Raw genomic sequence first — 20987 nt, 5'->3', positions numbered from 1 at the left:
AGTGGACACAGAAAAAACTGGGTCTGCTTGCTTTGGTGGAACACACAAACATATAAAAATGTACAGTATGTAACACTCAACTGCAAATGAACAGAGAGTTACGCACTCATAGCCACATAGATGCTTGCACACCTCTACACAGCCAAATGGGCTCATTCAAACCCAAACACAGAGCGAGGATTAGCCAAAACCACCTGTTTCGCTGTGCTCTGTTGTGTTATGTTCAGACTTACTGTATGCACAAAGGACTCGCTAAGCTTTGTTGTCTCGGTCTGATAGAGTACATTGAAGTGTGCTTTGGCATCTCCCCTTTCATTCTAGTTTTTACTTGTTTGACAGCTGCCTTTTGCAAGTCTCTGTAGTGTTTATTCTTGATGTTACCCGAGAAATGATTTTTACTGTACATTTTCATAGATGATACGTTTTTCTCAATATGAAACTGCACTTTTCCTGATGATCTTCATCATATTCCTGCATCAATGTTTTTCATCCAAGTTTTCCAAGACTAAAATGGGATGGATCTTATTGGAAAGAGGGAGCCTTTTTATTTGTTAAACTTAGTGTCAGTGTGTCATATCAACAACAAACATTTTTCCAAAATAAGGGATGCATGATATATATTGGGTAGATAAATTACTGGCCTGATATTAGGAAATTTATATTATCCGCTATTTATTTGTATTGGTAAATTCTAGCTGAAAATAGACCAGATAATATTAAGCCAAATTTTCTTAGCCTTTCTTACCATCAGGCGTGGATTAACTACAGGTTAGGAAGTTTTTGAAATACAAAAATGTGAAATATCAGTTATAGGTATCTGCCATGAGAAACAGGTAATTATCGGTTTTTGGTATCGGCTGTATCCCTATCCATAGTGTTTAATAAATCTTTCATTAATCTGTGATGGAAACTTGTTGAATTTTCAGACTTACTAATAATGTGTGAAAAGTTATCTTGCCTGTAGCAATTCTGTTGACAAGGGATTAGTCTACATCCTCAGGTGTGTTTACATTGTGTTTGTCTTCACACTAATCCACTCACTCATTATAACTGAGGAACAGAATATGAAAGCATGTACCCTCTTTTGCTCCATATCTCATATTGTCTCCTTTGCCCACTGTTTGCAGCCCCTTCTTCCATGTCTTTCTATCTATTGTCTTTGACCTTCCTTATTCTCAGCCTCTGTATCTTTGTCAGGGTTTGCTCCTTTGTCTTTTCTTAACATGAATCTTGAACCTGCCCTTAAAGTTGACAACAGTGTATGCTGACACTCACCTGTATCTTTGTAGTGCTGTCGCAAACACTATGCATCCAGAAAGTTGCTTTTCCCTTGAAGCAGTGGGATAGTGTTTGCTCTCATAGCTCTAATGGGTCGATTTGATTTAAACTCATGTGATTAAATGTTAATGATTAAACATGTTCTGGGTCAGACTTGATAGAGGTACTCAGACATCAGGCCACATGGACTAATGTCCAGGAGACTGACAACAAGCTGTTAGCAAGAGGTGTTTGTGAATTTGTTAAAATAAAAAATGTGATATACCACGCAGTAAGGCAAGGAATATTTAGTTATCTTGATCCAGATTTACGGGGCCAGCCTGTACAGGGTTTGTTTTATTCCTAAATGGGAACAGCATAGTTCAAAGTTATGTATTTAGCATGATGTTTTACATTTTTTAACAGAATCTGTGCATATCCATAACAATAACTTTCATCATGGTGGATTGAGTAAAGCTTTTATCAGTAGGGTTTTAGTGCACTTCTTGGAATCAGTTAATTAATCTTGTTTAAACCAAACAAGTTAAATGAGCAGGATGGCTCATTGATTCACATCACATTCTGTCAATAATCTCCTAACCTCATTATCACCTCCCTAAAATGTTTCTTCACTGCTGTACATTAAAGTAGCCATCCTTTGAATTGCAATGAAGTTAGTTTGTGCGTCAGTGCTCAGTTGTTTAAGAGAGTATCATGATGTATGTTTCCCCACCTCTACTAGGCAACTAAACAGTTCAGAAAACATTTAAAGATTGACTTGGTGAGTCCAAGTACAGGTAGAAGACAAGTATGTACTGCATAACTGTTATTCTAAAGTACTCTTGCTTTCTATGCAAATTATTGTACTTTTTTGTTAAATACTCAAAAGTTACCAATGTTTTCTTCAATAATTTGGTTCAGCCCGACCAATAGCTTTTGACACACGGCTCGGTATTTTATTATCTTCATTTTACCTTCTTTTTTTTTTGGCTGTTGGGTGAGACAAAACCAGGGAATCTGAATCATATTCTGTCCTTCTGAAAACTACTTGAGAATGCGCTGGCCATTGGTACAGAATGAGACAAAGCCTTATTGAATCCATGAAGAGAGAGAGATAAAGAGAGAACAGAGGCAGAAGAACAGAGGGGACCAAAGAATAATCATTTCCCTTGTTTCACTGGTGCCAGTTCATGTTCCATGTAGATCCCCTCTGTCCCTCTGTTTTGTATCAAATTATCGTTTCGTCATAGTTTCCTCCTTCGTATTATAGCCTTGTGTACGTGTCTGTTTGTGTGTGCCAGTGTGTGCATCTTTTTTTAGCTTGTTTGTGTGCGTGTGTCTGTGTGTGTGTGCACGCACGCATCAATGCTACCTCTTTGTTGTATTCCATTCACCAAGTAAGTGTGAGAATGATGGAGTGGTTGAGTAGTGATATTTCTTTCAACCCTGTCATGGTGAAACAGCTGACTGCAACCTGGCTGCATAGGGAGATGAGGTCATTCCATGCAACAGAGGAGACAAGCAGAGCAGACGTTAACACAGTAATGTAATTTTGACCCTTTCCAAGATTTGCATATTGTTGAACTAAGAACAGACATATTTGCTCAAGGGGTGTGAAGTCGGAGGCCATTATGAACTACCTCTCAGGCAGGGACTGAGCATACCAGTTGGAAGGCTGCTTAGCATCTTAAAATACATCTTCTTAGGTGTACACAGAGCAAGTTTAACCAGTTTTGAGACATAATTAGATGGTTTGTGCGAGTCTTCTGTTGACCCATCTTTAAACCCCAGAGCCTGACCTTGAAAACCAATGTCCTCGAGAAAAACAATTTTTTCAGTTGAGTCGTGATAGCTTGTAATCATGGAATATGTAGTACACAATTAGCACGGGTGAACATTGAAATATTTACCATGTATATAAAACATTATGAGGATTGGTAAATAATAAATCTCTGCCACTTTCTTAAAAACAACATTCACACACATGCAAAACAGAATTTCTTACACCACCCATAGCATAATAGTTTGTTCACAGTTATAAAAATAACCAAAGCTGTGTCACATGTTGGTTGGCAGCTGTCAGGACTCTGTCTCTGCATGTAGAGTGACTACTTGTGTGCGTACATATACAGTACGTCACGGTCCGTCTATGTCCATGTGTGTGTGTGTATCCCTGTGTATATATTAATCCCAGTGGCTCTGTCAGCAGCTCTACTGTTGAGTCTGTTTGGGCATGTCTGACTCTTTGGAGTTGAAATAGACACCTGCCACAGAGCTAGCATGTAGAAGCTTGTTTGATCGATTTGGGCCTAAAATGATTATTAAGTTGTAGAGTTGTTTCTTAAAGGCGATAATTACTTTAATGCTCCAGTCGCCTAGCCAGTTATTCAGTTTACTTACAGCAAGAATAATTATTGATTCAACAGCTCATGCAATTAGAATTGTATTTACATATATGCATATATGCAGTTAGCTTTGTAAAATGCTCCCTGGCGTGAACAATGAACAGTATTTTTTAGTTTTGCCTTTTGAGAGAATAGATGATAAATGAATTATTCCTTTAACAAATTGCTTTTTTATCATATTTGTATGGCTAAAAGGCCTAAGACTTTTATGTATGTACAGTCATAGCCCCCTGTATGATCAACATTTATATTCCTTGGACATAGACCTCTGGTACCTTAGGTCTACCAGTCATATGCATCTTGTTTTAATGTAGACACTGTAGCATTAAACATGACAAACGATGACTGTCAGTTTGGACCAGTGCCAGCTATTGTTGTCATTATTTCAGTCCTGTTGTCATGATTACAATAACTGCTGTTATCCAGGTATACTTTATGTCTTTATCAACCCAGTGTCTGTCCCTCTTCTCTGACTGCACCTGTTTTCAATTTGTATTAATTACAAAAAAGCCAATGCAGCCTTCTTTTTTACTTGAATCAGTGGTGTAAAACAAAACAACCAAATATAATCTCGCTTGAATTTAGACTGGAAGCAGCCCAGTATGTCTAAGCGAGCTGCAGCCTTTATGAAACTTTAATGATTTTTGGTTTCTTTAGACATGGAGGGGCTTTATGCAATTGATGTGCTTAAGATGTGTTGAAGTACTGGGTGTGATGCCAAATCCCAGATCAGAATCCACAGCATGAAAAGATATAATTTTCTCATAATGAAAGTGTAACAGCCTAAATGGGAATTTTGCAGGCAAACAATCCACTGCTGGTTTCACTGTACCTGGTTTACTGGTTGAGATGCCTCTCTCATTGCTCCATATTTGCTGGCTTGCTTGTAGTTGTGACAAAGTGGCTGTGCTTCATCTTCATGACCTCCATACACTGCCTAGCTTTAGCCCATTGTATAACCTCTACCATTAACATCACTGCCATCCCTCCTTATGGAATAACTTAGTTCCACTGAGGCCCTTGTGTGCGTACAATGAGTTCAACATCCGAAAATATCTTCCAATCTAGAGGTGTGTATCTTCTTCCTTTTGAACTATCTGCAGTATATTTCTTATCTGTTTAAAAAATGTCTCTGAAATAGAAAAAAAAAATTGAAATAGGAGATTACATGCATATTATATAAATTGTTGCTCATGCTATGTTGCTGTGCTTAGCAGATATTCAGGGTAAGTGGGGCTGTAAAACCCAGATGTCTCTAAAGATTTACCTTCTACTATTTCCAGTCTGCTAATGCATTTGGTGCCGCTGCTAATGCAGGACAGAAGCTGTCACAACTGTTATCTGTTATCTATGCCTGTCACTTTTACTGGCTTAAATGACATATTCACATTTAATCCCACTTATTTTAACTTTTCAGTCTTGGTAGTTGATAATGATGGTGAAACAGTGGGGCCCATGAAGACTAAATGGGAGATAAAGGATTAGTGATTTGTGTATACATGAATTAGATACTAGATCTCTGTAGTCTTTCAGTTAGAATGAGTCCAAGGGGCCCAAACAGTTCACGTTATTAAAGGATTAAAGGTGTGTGTGTGTGTGTGTGTGTGTGTGTGTGTGTGTGTGTGTGTGTGTGTGTGTGTGTGTGTGTGTGTGTGTGTGTGTGTGAGAAAGAGAAAGCGAAATCAACCGCATGTTGATCGTCATGAATGTGCACGGGTTAGACCGTTTGGATACATACAGGCAACAACATTCTACACATATTTATCTGTGTGCACATGCATGCCCTACTTGTTTCATCAATGAGGCCTCTGTTCCCTCTGTGTCATACCTTTTTACTGAGTGACATTGGGCCATATAATTACTATGAATTAGCACACATGCAGCCTATTTTGATTAAAGTAGAGAGGTGATCCAGTTGCATAGCCTGAAATCAGTAGACACTCTGGTTTGATCTAGTCCTATCCTTTTGAGCTGCTCCCACAAACTCCATATAATCCAGCAAGTTTTATCTGAATTCAGATGTACTTTTAACTTGACAGGCTCCAAGACAGAAGTCACATTTTCTGTTAAAACGATCACGGGCACACCGGCTTTCTAAACCCAACTTGGAATGCAAGGAACTGAGTTTTTTTGTGGAACAGAATTCAGTCTAATTCTGTCTAAGCACGCTCTGTGTGCTCTGCCATGGACAGACCACCATACAGCTCCATGGAAAAAAATCCTCTTTGCCCCTCTCAGTTCATGGCTTGGCCTTTGTTAGAGAGCAGCCTTAGATCCTGAACTAGCCCACTGTCTCAATGCCCTCTCTGAAAGGGCTCTGTCCTCTATGTCTAGTTTCAGTCCAAAACCAGCCTGGCCGTATACATTTCCTGTCCTCTGCCCAGCCTAGACCTAGATCCCATCCCATGGACGAGCTGCGTGCTTCTCAATTCACCCTCTGTTCTCTTCTGTTCACCCTGACCTCATCCTGGGAATCCTACTGAACCAGCTGGAACCAGCAATTAAATCAGTTAATGGGTCAAATACACACACTCACGCAAAGACTCACAGACTAATTCAAGCTTGCACACCCTCATGTGAACATGCACACATGTGCATGCCTAGCACATGTAGAGATTCAATCATATAGACTAAAATGCACGAAATGACCTCTGCGTCTCATAGACTCACAGACAAAAGATTTTTCAGACTGATTTAGTGCTGCTCTTTTTCTCCACTGTTTGAGAATTTATGGGTCAAACTCTTTTGTCACGTCTCATGGTAGACTCTCTTGCCTTGCCATTTAGTTTGCACTGTAAAACACATTAACATAGAAAATTCAAGGAAGCGTCTTTGAAAGATTTATCCGCAACCATCTGCTTTAATACGGACATCTGCCCATGGACACTGCAAATTTAGAGTTGGACTCAGACATGCCCTTGTCATGAGTTAAAGGACACAAATGTGTGAGGGTTTGACTGTGTATGTGTGGAACAGAAAGGGTAAGACAGGACACTCTCTCTCTAGGAGAGAGCAAGAATGAATGTGTATGTTTTTTGAGACACCGGAGAGTAGGCCAAACACCTTTGAGTGTCTGAGCCAAAAAAGGAAGCAGAGAATCCTCTGTGTGTTTGGCTACTTGTGCATGCAATGTGTGTCCACACAAGTGTTTGTAGATGTTAGCGTGGTTTGCGTTCTGTTTTTGTTTAAACATAAACCTGGTTTGACAGGCGAGCTTTGGATTTGGAACATCTGACCTCCAAGCAAAGTCCAACTTCAAAACACATTTCTTTAATTTCAGACTTAAACTGCTGAGGTGATTTGATAAGCATTTGTTAAGCAAGCTGCCAAATTGATTCTCCTTTCTGATGGAAAAAATGCATTGATGGACTTCAGGTTGTTGACATTTCCTAAATGTTCACCACTTATTATAAAGTGATAAGGACGTAGTGGGCTGATAACATCTCTTCTGTTTGCATGTTTGCTTGTGTGTGTGTGTGTCTTCCTGAGAAACTGAGGGCTACCAAGCCAGCCTGTCTGGACACGAGTTTCCTTCACACACAAGTGTTGTTGTGTGTGTAATTGCTTCTGTCTGCTGAATGTGTGTGTGTTGTGGCAGTGAGTGCTAATTTTAGGTTTCTCTCTCCTTTAGCGTTAACATTGAACACATTGACACAAGACCACATCCCGGCAGCCAGGTTATGACCTAACAAAGTCTGCTTTTGTTCTAAACTACCATGCGCACTCTTATAGACTCGCACTGGATTTCATGAGAGATGGTTAAGCTTACTCTCCGAGCACTGCCCTCCAAGATCCTGGTGAAAGGCCAAGTACTGTATGACTCAGAGGAAGATTAGTCTGACCTAATGAGAACTTTGTGTCTGGATCTTTGGCTCTAAAGCCATTTATTTTTATTTTGACAAAGACTTTGGCAGTCCTCACAATGTTGACCTAGTCTCATGTTTCAGCCAGAAAACAGAAATGCAACAAAATGGTTATATTCAATTTCACTTAATCACAACAGAAGTAAGTGTGTTTATTAACTTATTTCCCATTTTCCCTTCCATAAATATTAAGCAAAGTCATTTGGGCATGCAGTTTCTTCCTTTTATTCAGTCTCACTATTCCACCTTCTTTTTTTTCTTATTTAATTTCCTCACTAAATCCACGTCCTCCTCTCCTCTGCATTTTCACCCTCACCTCCTGTGTGTGTATCCATGCTGTCGAGACCAGGTGTGTACACAGCCGGTCGGTGACAGCAACATCAAACCATGTTCTGTTCATCATCAGGAACTTTCTGCTTAGTTTAAACTCCCCTCAAGGACAAAGAAAAATATGGGAAGATGCATGGGGGGCTGAGATGGAGGAGAGCAAGAGCTAGATTGCAAGGGGAAGCAACAGATATAAAAGTTGTGTTTGCATCCTCAGATTGGCTCATTTTTGATGTGTCAGGTGAAACGAGTGCAACAGCCACACACTTGCATAAATGCTCAAAGATGGAAACACATGCACAGTAGGATACCATCATCAGTTTGTTGCTGTGTAACAGGGCAGGTGAGCCATCTGCTGCAGCGTGCCCATTGAAGGTGAACTTGGAGTGTTACCTCATTCAGTACTCCCCAGTCACTGGAAAATAACTTTATTCTTTGAAAATAAAGCAAGGTGACCTTAATCTGCACATTAAGTGTGTCAAATATGTCAATGAATGTCTTGTCAACTGTGCTGAACAAGCATGTTGCATGCTGCTCTTTAAATAGATTTTAATAGGTATGAGTTTATCATTGAGTGTGTTAGATAATACAGCCATTGTATTGGTTGATAGATGGATAAATAATGGTTAAGGTCAGTCATTTAAGTTACTCAGTCAGCGGGTTGACTCAGTGAGCTTTCAGTGTCTGGATTGTTCCCTATCGTCCCATAGACACTTCATAAAACACTCTGAATGAATGATGTGTTTGTGTGAAGAGTGTGTATATGTATGTGAGTGTGTGTGCGTGGGCGGGCAGGCGGGAGGATGGATATGGGGTGACACTTGGGTGGAGAATGTCCCCTCACTAAATCTTTGACAGCATAAGGGGCTCTTACACATACACAAGCACACATGTGCACACATATGTGTATGCAAAGGCTCACACACACACACACATGGTAGATGTAATCTGGTGGTCATTATTGCAAACAAGGCAGTGTTGTGCTGTTCTGACAAACAGTTCAGTCTCTCTAGTGTGTGTCTGGTTTAAATTATGACCAGTATCTCACAGACTAGAGGCCTCTCAGTCTCACTCCCTGCAGGCAAAGGAAAGGTCATAGGCTTGTTCACATACAAAGTGCAGAAGGTGGAAAGCCAAATATTATAGATGCCCTGTATGGTTTTTAGTAAGTGTCAAGTAAGGCTAGAACCTGATCTTTGTTGCTTTCATGTGTCTGTTAATTATACCACAGACTTCTGTCTTGTTTTCTAACCTTGCTAAGCAAAAACATGTTACTCTTAATTAAGGACAAGGAAAGATAGGTTGTGTATGTTGTGCTTCAGGGCGGATTTCCCCTCAGCAACCAAAGTTTCATCATTTTGTTATATTTTTGAAAGTCACATTCATTAAAGATCATCTGGTCAAATTTTAATGTTTCTTCTTCATCACTTTGATGTTGGGCTCTTATGCTGCAACAATCAAGTGTTTTCAACCATCCATAAAGATACATTAAATCTGTGTCTTTTATCTCATCCTCCTGTTGTCTTTTCCACATGTTAATAAAACCAGCCCACACATTGATGGTTTAAATTGAATTGCTGATAAGATTATTGTATTGTGTGTTACTTTTCAACACAGTTATATCTGTCATTACTTTCTATCTGGCATAATTTCCCTCTGTTTGCAAACAACAGCTGCAAACAAAGGATGGTGAAAGTGTTCCGATAGCATTAATTGCCTTGGGTCAGTAACAGATGTCCTATCCCTATTGCTGCTTTGGCAGACAGGATTTTATGTAATTTTGAACGAGACTGTTATTTTGGCAATAGTATTGGAGAACTTATATTTCATACATTATTGATAAACCCTGTAAATACACATGGTCTACGGATGAACATGCACAAGCCAGTTTTGACACCAGATAGCATTTGCTATTATAGCATTATAGGTATTAACAAAAATATCGGTAGTATGGTATTTTTCTGTGTAGTCTAGAACAGTGATTGGATAATGTACATCTGAATAAATGTTTAATCTTTGATGAAAAATTTCACACATTGCCATTGGGCTTACACACAATAAAGGTTACTACAGTGCCGTTCCTTGTGCACACCCACACTAAAACAACATTATGGCCTCAGTAGAAATATTTTCAAATTGTTAATTCCAAGTAAACCTCTTGCGTAAGCCTCTAGATGGTTTATTGACAGTATTGTATTGAGCATGAAAACTTTCTCCAGGCTTTCTAAGAGCATGTGTCTACACGGTCTAAATTCTCTCTAATTTTTTAAGTATACCTTCTCCACCCTCTTTACTTGAATTACCTGTTTTTCTCTTCATGATCTACATGTAGATGTTCTAACAAAGTTCTCTACTGTTGATACTTTTTTAAAGTTACATTTCTTTTACTCTAATGTATTATTGAGACGTGTATGTGAGATTTTCACCTAAAATCTAACTTGAATCTCTCTGCCATGTTCACAATGTAAAGAATAACAGAATTTCAGTTTAAACTGAGTGTAAGAGTAAGACGGGCTACTTTGACTGTGGCGTTAGTTTGCATATGGGTGAACGTGACTCAGACCCTCTGACTCAGATCTTAGTTTATTCAGTTGTTGTTGTTGCGTTCATTTATTGCAGTGGAAATATGAACTTTTGTCCCCTTCCCTGTCAATGATTAGCTGTGACATCAGCCTTTTTGCACATTCTGACCATGTGATGACGTGATGCTAGTCTGCACAATGCACCAAACACCATCTAATTTGTCCAGTATATTTGTAAAAAGGTTGCTTTAGCATTGACCTTATGGTGAATGGGTTTCATCGGATGATTGAAGGTGCAGTTATCATAGCCGCTTCTTCTCACTTCTGCATACCGCGAATAAGGATGGCAATACTCAACCAAAAGAGCTATGGATTTACTTCACTGGTAGTGGTCCTAGTAAATCCTTTCTGTCTATGATCTGTCTGTGGAATGTGTGTCAGACCAGAAAGGGAGATTAGAGAAAAAGTGGGGCACCACAGTGTGGAAAAGAGCAAGAGTGGGCTCTAGGGTAATCTATTATCTCTCTCTGTGTGTCTCTCTCATTCGCGCTTTCTGGTCATGACTCGCTTAAACCCCCTCGTTGGTGGCTTTAATTGGTCAAAGTCTGGGTACATGCTGTGTAGAACAATATGCAGACACCAGCCATCAGAGAAGGTATCCCTATATTGTCAGTTCTATTACAACAACTGACATTTTTGTGTATAAGATTTTAGAAGTTATTTGTTCGCACCACATCTGATACCTTGAATGCAGATGAGACAGAATTGCAACTGCACTTGCAGTGGTTCATATTGTCCAGTACAATGCCTGTAGATTCAGCATGTCATCAAAACTTGTGTATTTCAGCACCCACACATACCCGAGATTGGGCATTTTGCGTGAATACACACTGCTCAAAACATGCAGGTCTGAAGCCCAAGTGATGATTAGATGTTAACTTGGTGCTACTGTGTGTGGTGGACATTAAGATAACATGGACCACGGACTATGCAGGCTTTTGTTATTAAGATATTTGTCAATTAATATATTGCTATTCTTCAACAATGTTGCAAATATTCTTTGATACAACACTGTGAAACATTTCTCACTATTGAGTCAGTGCTGCGAAAATGCTGTATTTTCATCATGTACTTTCCCATGGGACTTTCTCAACTTCTCTTTGAGCATTTATTTTTGTCTTGACTCTGACCGCTCACTGAACTGGCCAACTGCTTACTGACTGGATTAACTCAGGCACCATGTTAACACTATGGTACTACATTCACAGAGACATCAGAGACGATGGGTGGGAGCAGAGCACTAAGCCAGTACAGAAAAAGACTAGAAAGAGAGAAAAGTGAACTGAGCATAGAAAGATTGGAGTATACGATAGAGAACTAGATCAGAGAGAGAGCAGCTCAAAAGAATAAATCAAAGGAATACAGTGGAATAAAGGGGATGCAGAGGGGGGTGAAAATCCTCCATGACCTACATTTACATTGCAATCTGCAGCTGAAGCCAATATGTGCAGTTATGACATAGCGTTGTAAGAGTACAGTAAGCCAGTTAGCATGAATTTGCATACCAAGTCTGCCTGGAGACTGTTTGATAGCTAAGGATTTGTGTCTATGAGACCACCCTCATAGTATTGTCTTGTACTCCTCTTGTACATCATGTGAGTTCCAGAGATCACACTTCCATACTGTATTGCTCTGTTTTACAGTTTGTCTCCAGGCAGAGGTGTCATGCTGTTTAATTTCTCTGACTGTAGACATCATCAAACATCGGCAATCTTTTTGCACTGGCACCATTCCTCAGTTAGTTCTTGTTTTGGGGGGCTTTTCTTCCATCAGTGCTGCCACACCGCACTGATGGAAACACCTTTTCAGTTGGATTGAAGTCAGGTGACCAACTCGACCAGTCGTTTCACCATTTGACCATGAAGCACTCCTTGTTTGCATAAGCTGTATGTTCAGGAAGACTGTCCTGCTGCATTGTCCTATACATTGCCTGTATTATCATTATTTCTGTGATAGATGTCAGATGCAGAATATTAAAAGTTTAAATGATGATTTATTGGGCAAATGGAAATCACCCTTTCTCTGTAAATAAGGACAGGGTGTGCAGCAAATGTCCAAGATGAGCAATAACTTGCACAGCAGCACACCACAGAGCGTGACAGGAAAACGGATGGTGGCATTTTGTAGACAAGAGCAATGCATTCTTGTTATCTTAATTGGTTCCCATCCATTGCTTTAGCATCCATTCACGCCACAGTGCTGTGAGACAGAAAGAGTGAAAGAGGGGAAGAATAACAGAGGGGGGACGTATAGTAGCTCAGAAAGCATCCAAATGGGATAGAGAGGGACCCAAGGAGCAATGGGTGCATTTGTCAGCTATCTTTTCTTGTTTATGTGAGGCCTCAAAACCTCGTTAGCATTCACACTGCAGAACCACACAGAAGTGACAAATGACTCCTCTTTGTCATCTATAGACTTTCTCCTCTCCCTGTCAACTTTTGCTCTCCTCACTTCTTCACATCCACATCCTTAACAACAAAAACTCAATATATGGCTCCTTTCTCTGTGTTCTCCTCTCTCTCTAGCTCTCCTCTCCCACTCATGATGACACATTTTTCTCTATTTTCCAATTAGCATTGTGTTAACACTGTAAAAAATTTACTAGAATAGCACAGCGCTCATTAGTATTCAGGCCACAGCTCTACAGTGGCACACTGACACACTTACTGTTACCAGCCTTGCTCTGTTTAGTGAACATCAGTCCAAAACTCTTCTCTCCATTACGATCTCTCTATACACTTATTTGCCCCTGTAATGAATCTCTATGCTGCTTCTACTTCCCACACCAGCGATGAGATGACAGAATAAATTGAGGAGTGCAGGAAGGGCAATGAAAGGGTGAAAGAGGACAAGTCATTTGGAAGACAGGGAAAAAAGGGGATAGGATGAGAATAGTAGAGAAAAAGAAACAAGAACAAGGCAGAAGGGAAGGAAAAATAGAAGCACAAGAGGGGAACAGGAGATACGAGGTGATATAGCCTTCAGGAGGGGAGAGCAATGTAAAATAGAAGAGGGTAATCAGAGTTTCAAGTATTACTATTCAGGATGCATTTCACTGCATTGCAGTGGCACACTGACATACATTCACAACTATAGTTTACTGTGATACTCTTATGTTTATCTGAGTATCTTTGTCGAATTGCAGTCAGTATTACAACCCACTATATTGTTGACCCATTGCCCATGTTGATGAGTATTGTCACTAAGCTACACATTCACCTGTAATTCACTATCAGCATAAAGACACTCTTTTGGTGCTTCATTTGACTTATATGCAAACCATTGACAAACAGCTTCATGAGTTTCAACCTGGACAATGATCCGCCATCTCCTCATGTCAGTCTCGCATCTCTCCTGTCTGTATTTAGTGAATACTGTGCTATGTAGTAAGAGCGGTTGTTAGAATTATAATGGTCAGTAGTTTACAGCCCTAGTTACAGTATGTCTTTTTTATAATCTACAGTATGTTTGTGACCATAGGTTCAGGTGCTGCGGGTGGTGATTTGTTATACAGTGTACCAGTTGTGATGTTGCACAATCAGTTCTGGCTCTTTCAGGACCATTCTTTGGTTCATGTCAGCACATTTTAGTAAAGTAAATGCAGATTTCACAATAGAAGACTTCAATTTTGAGACCTTTGTAAACATTAAAGAGCAAAATTAACTGACAAACAGCAGCACTAATAATATGACCATAGTACGCTGCTCTACTTAAGATACCTATCAACTAAAGTATGTCCCAGGACAGGAACCCTTTTATCTTTCAACTCCTCTGCTCTCTGCTCATCTTCTCCTCCTCTTCCCTTCTCCTGTCTTTGGGTGACAGCTGCCTCGAGCTGTAGTCAGACAGTCCAGAGCTTTTGTGTGTCAGCACTGGTCACACTGCAGCAGGTGCGTGTGTTTGCTCGCCCCCTCGCTTGCATGTGTTGGTGGCCGATGAGGCTAGACTTGCTGACTGTCGAGTGTATGTGCGTGTGTTTGTGTGTGTGGGCAGACAGGCAAGCTGACTTTCTGTCAGCAGCTATTGATGAATGAAGAGGTGGGCTTGGTTCCCAAGGAGTCCAGGCCAACTATTAGAGCAGGCTATTATAAGCCCTTGACCTTGGAGACCATGCAGATTGCTGTCCATGCACTTCTCCTCACTTCACCCTTTAATCTGATATGATATAGTATACGATAATAGATCTACTACGGCATAGTAGATTTTTGTGACTAATTTTTTGATCGATCTTTTTGACACATTCATTCCTACAAGATTCATTAAAGCTCTGCACAATGAGCCACTCAATTTATTGAAAAATGTAACTGTAGACTTACAGTAGGCTCCAGACTGACAGAGCAGAAATATAAATCAATGAATGAAATGCTAGCCTGTATCTGTGCTATGTGGGTGGCTCCATCTGGGCATGCCAACTGCTCAGCTAGGAGTCAGTGGTGTGCGTTTGTCAGATATGTTTTCATAGACATCATAGTCTGTAATATGATTCAGGAATCAGGCCTTTTTAACACAAACGAAATCTAGAAGTTGCTTTCCTTTAAAGTTACAGAGAACAAAGAAGTTACATTTGTTTTAGTTTGTTATCAAAAAAGGGGTGACTTTGATAGAAATTAGATTATTTCGTATATCTTTTCTGATCCTGTTGTCAGACACCTGAACGAGTGTAAAAATGTGATTCAAATTACTTTAATCTGTGCCAACTGTAATTCATGCACTTTTACAGTAGACTATAAATGTAATTACCAGTTAATGGCTATAAAGTAGGCTGACAAGATAAAACGTATAATCAAGTTACTGACATTGTGTAATCAGCTGTTTTGCTTGAAGCAACAAAAACTTGGCTTCTTAACAGTACTCCCATGCAAACATACATCATAATTTAGAAAAATGTCAATGCTCATTTTTTGGTGTGAAAGAAAAAACAGCTTTGTTCCACTGGACGCCGACATGAGTAAAAGATGTGTTTTTAAATTTAGCCAGCCTAGTGTGGATGTAGCCTTAGTGCTCTCTAATTAGCTGGTGAACAGATCGCCTTACCTCTGTCCAGCTGGGTGAGTGCATTCATGTATGTGTGTGTATCCAGCTGCGTGGTCTCCAGTCTCTTATCAGCGTAACCACTGGCCCGTAGTTAACAGAGACCATCTGGTGCCCATACAGAGTTGGTTTTTAGCTAGCAAGCCTCTCTGAACTTCATGTCAGAACTACCCAAGCCAAATCACTCTCGCTTTTTCTCCATTTTTCCTTCTCCCCTTAAGTGTTTATCCTCTTTCGTTAGAATGTATAGAAAAGCTGTTTTAAACATTTACCTTTCTGACCATTCCCTCTCTTCCTTCCTTTCTTCTCTTTCCTAAATCACTCAATTCTCTTTTCATATAAGCTTTCCTTCCATCCTCTAATGACAAGCTGAGATATGTGGCTTAGTGTGTACCATGCTTCTTCATTGGGTTAACCAGAAATATAAAATGGTGCTGATTTTCAAAAAGGGCAAACCATAAGATGTACATTTGCACAAGTACCTTTTAGAAGCCTGTACCATCTCAATGCATATTACAAATATGGCATACTAATAAAAGTTGGCAGTTTGGGCCACATAGAGAGGGACAGAAAGAACAACGAAGTCCTACCATATAATATCATTAACATCATCACGTCTACTTGTAACATAACACATTTATTTTGTGAGAAGAGATGGTTACAGCCTTTTGAGACATGAAAAATATAGTTTATAATAGAGACAAGATGAATGAGGTCTTATAAACAAAAACGTCTGGATGTTTTCTGATGAATCAGTGCTGTTTTTAAGGTTGTAGGCCAACAGTGCTGGTGCTTTGAAAAGTAAAGCAGGCTTATAGGAAAGGATCTGCGTCATATTGCTTCCTGCTGCATTGAACCTAGTGCCCTTTCAAAGTCCTTTCTTTCTAATGCTTTTATACAAAATGCATTAACACACACACACACACACATACACATATAGACAGACAGACAGACAGACACACACTCCCTGTGTCAGCACAGTGTGACATTCCAAGGAACAGTCTGGATGGGGGTTGAGGACAGAGACAGACTTGGCAACTAGACATCAATTGCAATGCTATCTCTCACACTCTCATACACACAGACACACACATACACACACTCTGACAGAAAACTATCACCTCTGTCACAGATGTCCCCATTGAGTCTTGAGACACTAGTTTCTACAAACAGCTGAAATATCAGAGTCCAAGAGACTATGCTTTATAAGGAATATATGCAAAGCAGTGGTTCCTTAGTGTTAATGTAATACACATTTAGGGAAAAATGCTTTTTCTACAACTTTCATTAATCAATTGATAGAAATAGTTTGAAGGTAGTGGGAGAATTAATAAACCCAAAGTGGGTTTAGTAATTAAATACAGTTGCAAGACAATTCATATTTTTACTGTATGGGACATTGTTGATTGGTTAGGCCTGGAAACATGGTGTTTTTTAAACCACTAAACAAATCATGCACAAACATGCTATGGCCAAATTTTGCTCTTTTTTTCAAAGTGGCTAGGGTTGCCTACTTGCTCAGTAGGTTTTCAGCATTGTTCATACACAGATGCACCAAAGAGTGTAGCTCAAGTGTCTATGAGTACATGTGTGTTTTTTGGACTGGTTAAGTGTTGGTGGTACGGAGATAATTACAAGCCTCTGAAACAACCATGTCACACAGCAGCTATTTCTACTGACAGCCAGCTATGCTACTACACACACAGAAAGCAGCGGTCTGGCCTGGCAGCGAAGCAATTGAAGCTTGTGTGTGTCTACGTAGTAGACAACTGGGGCTGCCAATGCGGCTATTTCTATCCAGGGGTCACTTGGTGCTAGACAGAGTAGACGATGTGTGTTAGCAGCCACTTTATCCCAAGAGTCACCGAACAACTTTCAGAGTCAGTCAGTTTATACATGGCAGAATGCAACAGGGTCGTAACGCTATTGGAGCCCAAGTCAGCACATTGAGTAGCTATCTGCGGTGACAGAAAGAAACACACAAGTCTCTCTTGGATGTGGAATATTGGGTATTCCTGTATTGGTTTAGATTAATTAATTTATTTTTATCATGACAATGTAGCTACATGTAGCTATGTAAAACAGTTTTATTGCTCAGTTATCTTGAATTTTTGCCTGTTTATGTTCATGGCATGGGAGGAGTTCTTATGCCATATCCACGTCTTGAGCAATGCTGACATCTGCAGACAAATTTCTCTTAATTTTAGCAGTATCTTTTTTTGCATATGAATCCTTGAAAGGAAATGTGCAATTCCGTAAAACTCTATTCAAATGGGAATTGGGGTATTGCAATAATCTCACAAAATCTCAGTTGAGTGTGAGCCCACAATGATGCACCTGTGTATGTAGCCAGGAGCAGGTTTTGGTATTCAAATATGTCTCATATTGAATCCAGGAGTGTGGGTGTGGTATTGGCAACTGAATAATCAGCTGAAACCAAACTCTTCCCTTGACGCCATGGGCCAGACTCAACAGTATTTTTTCTACTAAGAAAAACATTTGCCAGCGGTGTGGCCTCCCTGTGGCACTGTGGCATCAATCAGCCACACCCTCTAGAATAACAAGCAGTTGTAGTATGGCAGAGGTGGGTGGATGGATAAATGGATAGGATGACTAAACAAGTCAACGCAGGAATGAATGAGGATTATGGTGTTGTATAACAGAAAGGTCTTTTATGGCAAGTAGTAGCCACACCCTCTGGAAAAACAAGTGCATGCAGTGAAAGAGGAGCAGATGAATGAATGAATTAATGAATGGATAGAGGGAAAAAATGGAGGTCATAATGGGCTCAGTGGGACTGACATTAAATTATGTATTGTTGAAAGGTAGGGGAAAGTTGTAATTTGCCATCTAGAATAGCTTAATTTACTGTCACCATGTATCTCTCTGTGTTACAGTTAGCAGTTAGAAGAGCAGCACAGAAGCAGACTGTTAGTTCACAATCACACTAAACAGACACTAAAAGATGCTATTCCACTGGTTTAGTTTTGTAAAAGAGACAAGAGTAGATACTGTTCAGTAATAAATTGGGTTGAAATTTAACTCAAAACACTTGAATTCACAATTTCTTCAATTTAATAATTGCTCCTCTATTCTTTGGGAATTTCCTGTTAAGAGGATTTCTTTCTATTTGTAAGAAGTAGCAACCCAATCACCACAAGTAAATGTGTTGGAGGCCAAATCAGCAGTCTCTTGCATTTGTTCTGACAGAGTAAAGACAATTTTGTGTGTGTGTTGTAAATCTTGGTGTGAGTGAGTGACAGCTCTGTGTGTGTGTCTCTGCATGCAGCAAGGACTGTGCTGACAGCAGAATGGCTTGCTCTGTTGGAGGGAATTCACACTTCACATCAGATCATCACAACCATACCGTCTCTAACACACACACACACACACACACACACACACACAAAGCCATGTACACACAGTATCACTTTGGGTCTGATACACTGCACATAATTTCACAAGAACTCCCATAGTTTAATACAAGATCCCTCAGCCCCCATCCTCTTTTTCTCACATACGCAAACATGCAGACACACACACACACACACACACACAGAGTAATGCTTCAGTCCCACAGAGAACCAGCTAGTCATACTGAGCAGTTAGACAATACTTCTGTCAATCAACGTCAAGTCCCTTCTCAGCTGTCCAGCCTGAGGCCTCCAGTAGACAGCTAGTTAGCCAGTGTGAAGGAGACTGACACTGGCCTCAGGCACATTTACAAGGCTCCAGCTCTGACTTGCCATCACTTCTCTTGACCTGAATATGTGTGCAATTCGTAACTTAGTGGTTCCCGCTGATTCCCACAGTTTTCAGCAACAGTGGAGAGTTTGGGGTCAGTGAGTGCTTGTTACACGTTTCATTTAGAAAGTCCTGCCCCAGTCCAGCAAAGTTACCCTCAATCTAGCATGAAGTGGATTAATTAACAACATTAGCTGACTGTTGTATACTGTACTTCGATATACTGTAAGTGCAAACTGCTCTCCATGGAGTTCAGCTGTATGTTCTCACAGGCCAAAATAATAGGAAATCCCAAAACTTCAAAGTTGAATTCAAATTTAAAAAATGTCTGTATTTTAGGTCTGTGCTAAAGGATTTTCTTCAGTTTGCAATATACTGCAGCAATTCATTTTAATGGACAGCAGTTTCACTCAGGGTAAAGTTGAAAAAAGATTGTTTTTATCTAAATCACAGTGAGAAACTGCCCCCTAGCCTTCTTTTCAGGCTTTTCTACCCTCGAACCCTTTCTTTACTGTCAAAACTGTCAAAAACCACTTCCATTTTTTGTACATCCTGCCTTTTCCATTAATCTGTCATGATGCTGATTTATATCTGCGGTTTGGTTGTATATATGAGTGGGGGAGTTTTTAGCAATTATCACATTAATAGCTCATGCAGTTTTTTTATATCTTAATTTATGTGTCTTTTTGTATGTTTTCCAGGTGGTACCAGAGACATTGGATCAGCATTGACCAGGATGTGTATGAGACATCGCAGCATAGAGGCTAAACTCAAACAGTTCTCCATGTAAGCAACACTACTCTTTCCTTTAATCCTCTAATCAACCACAGTACTTTTGACATTTACCAAGACCTGATATATTTTTTTCCTTGTGTAAGTTTGGTGAATATAGGAGAGGTTGTGTGAGAGCAGGGATTTCATCTGGATTTCCATGTCAGTAAACCCCATGACAGTGGTTTGGTTGAGCTAAAAGGGAAGATTAACAGGGGGCTCATGTGTCCCAACAAAATGTCCCCTCTATGCACACTCGACCCTGCCAACTTCAAGTGAGGTCCCTCTAATGTTACTTTCGAGTTCTGACAAAAATTATGAGCACTAAAGTTTTCAAACATTCAAAGGTAAACATTGTATTGGGTTTATATCCTTTTGCAGTGGATCCTTTATTAGTAACTCACAGTTAGCGTACTTTGAACCAAGCTGTTTCCCTCATAGTGAAACTCCAATAAAATGGTCTGCATTTGAATCGTTATCTCACCATATTCTCAATGTCTTGACATTTTGTGTGTGTGTGGGCGTGAATGCCCTCTTGTCGTGGAATGCTGGGAAAGAGATGATTTGTCTAGCAACACTGGCATCTATAATGTTTCAGTGTAGCTACACACACACCACATCTCTCTCTCTCTCTCTCTCACTCTCCCTCTCTCTCTCTCTCTCTCTCTCACACACACACACACACGCACACACACACACACACACACACACTACACACAACACAGACAAGGGGCTCTCTAATTTCGGGTGGCATTTCAGTAGAGATTCCACTTGGATCTCCATAGCAGGGGCTGTACACAGGGGGGCCGTGGTCACTAACCACCCACTGACACACACACACACTGGAGAGAAATGTCTGCAATAGGGAGAAATCTAATTTTAGTTTCATGCACTAAGCCTGCAGCTGCCTACCTCTCACAGTCACAGCCTCTTAGACACACTCACAAATACATCCCAAATACAAGACGGGCACAGTTTGGTAATGATTGACAGACATGACTGCACAA

At 40.1% G+C, this 20987-nt stretch overlaps 1 protein-coding gene across 5 annotated transcripts in view; it reads left to right on the top strand.

Moving 5' to 3' along the window:
- The window catches only part of LOC141011408 (protein MTSS 1-like), a 50199-nt gene that overhangs the window by 11707 nt on the left and 17505 nt on the right, over positions 1-20987 (top strand). For all 5 annotated transcript variants that reach the window (XM_073484563.1, XM_073484559.1, XM_073484562.1 and 2 more), the window contains exon 4: positions 19911-19995. In XM_073484563.1, coding sequence (XP_073340664.1) covers positions 19911-19995 — 85 coding nt within the window. The remainder of the gene's footprint in view (positions 1-19910; positions 19996-20987) is intronic.

This window comes from Pagrus major, chromosome 17, assembly GCF_040436345.1.
Source record: "Pagrus major chromosome 17, Pma_NU_1.0".
NCBI lineage: Eukaryota > Metazoa > Chordata > Actinopteri > Spariformes > Sparidae > Pagrus > Pagrus major.
Note: the sequence above shows the minus strand (reverse complement) of the source record. Positions and strands in the feature narration are given on the sequence as shown.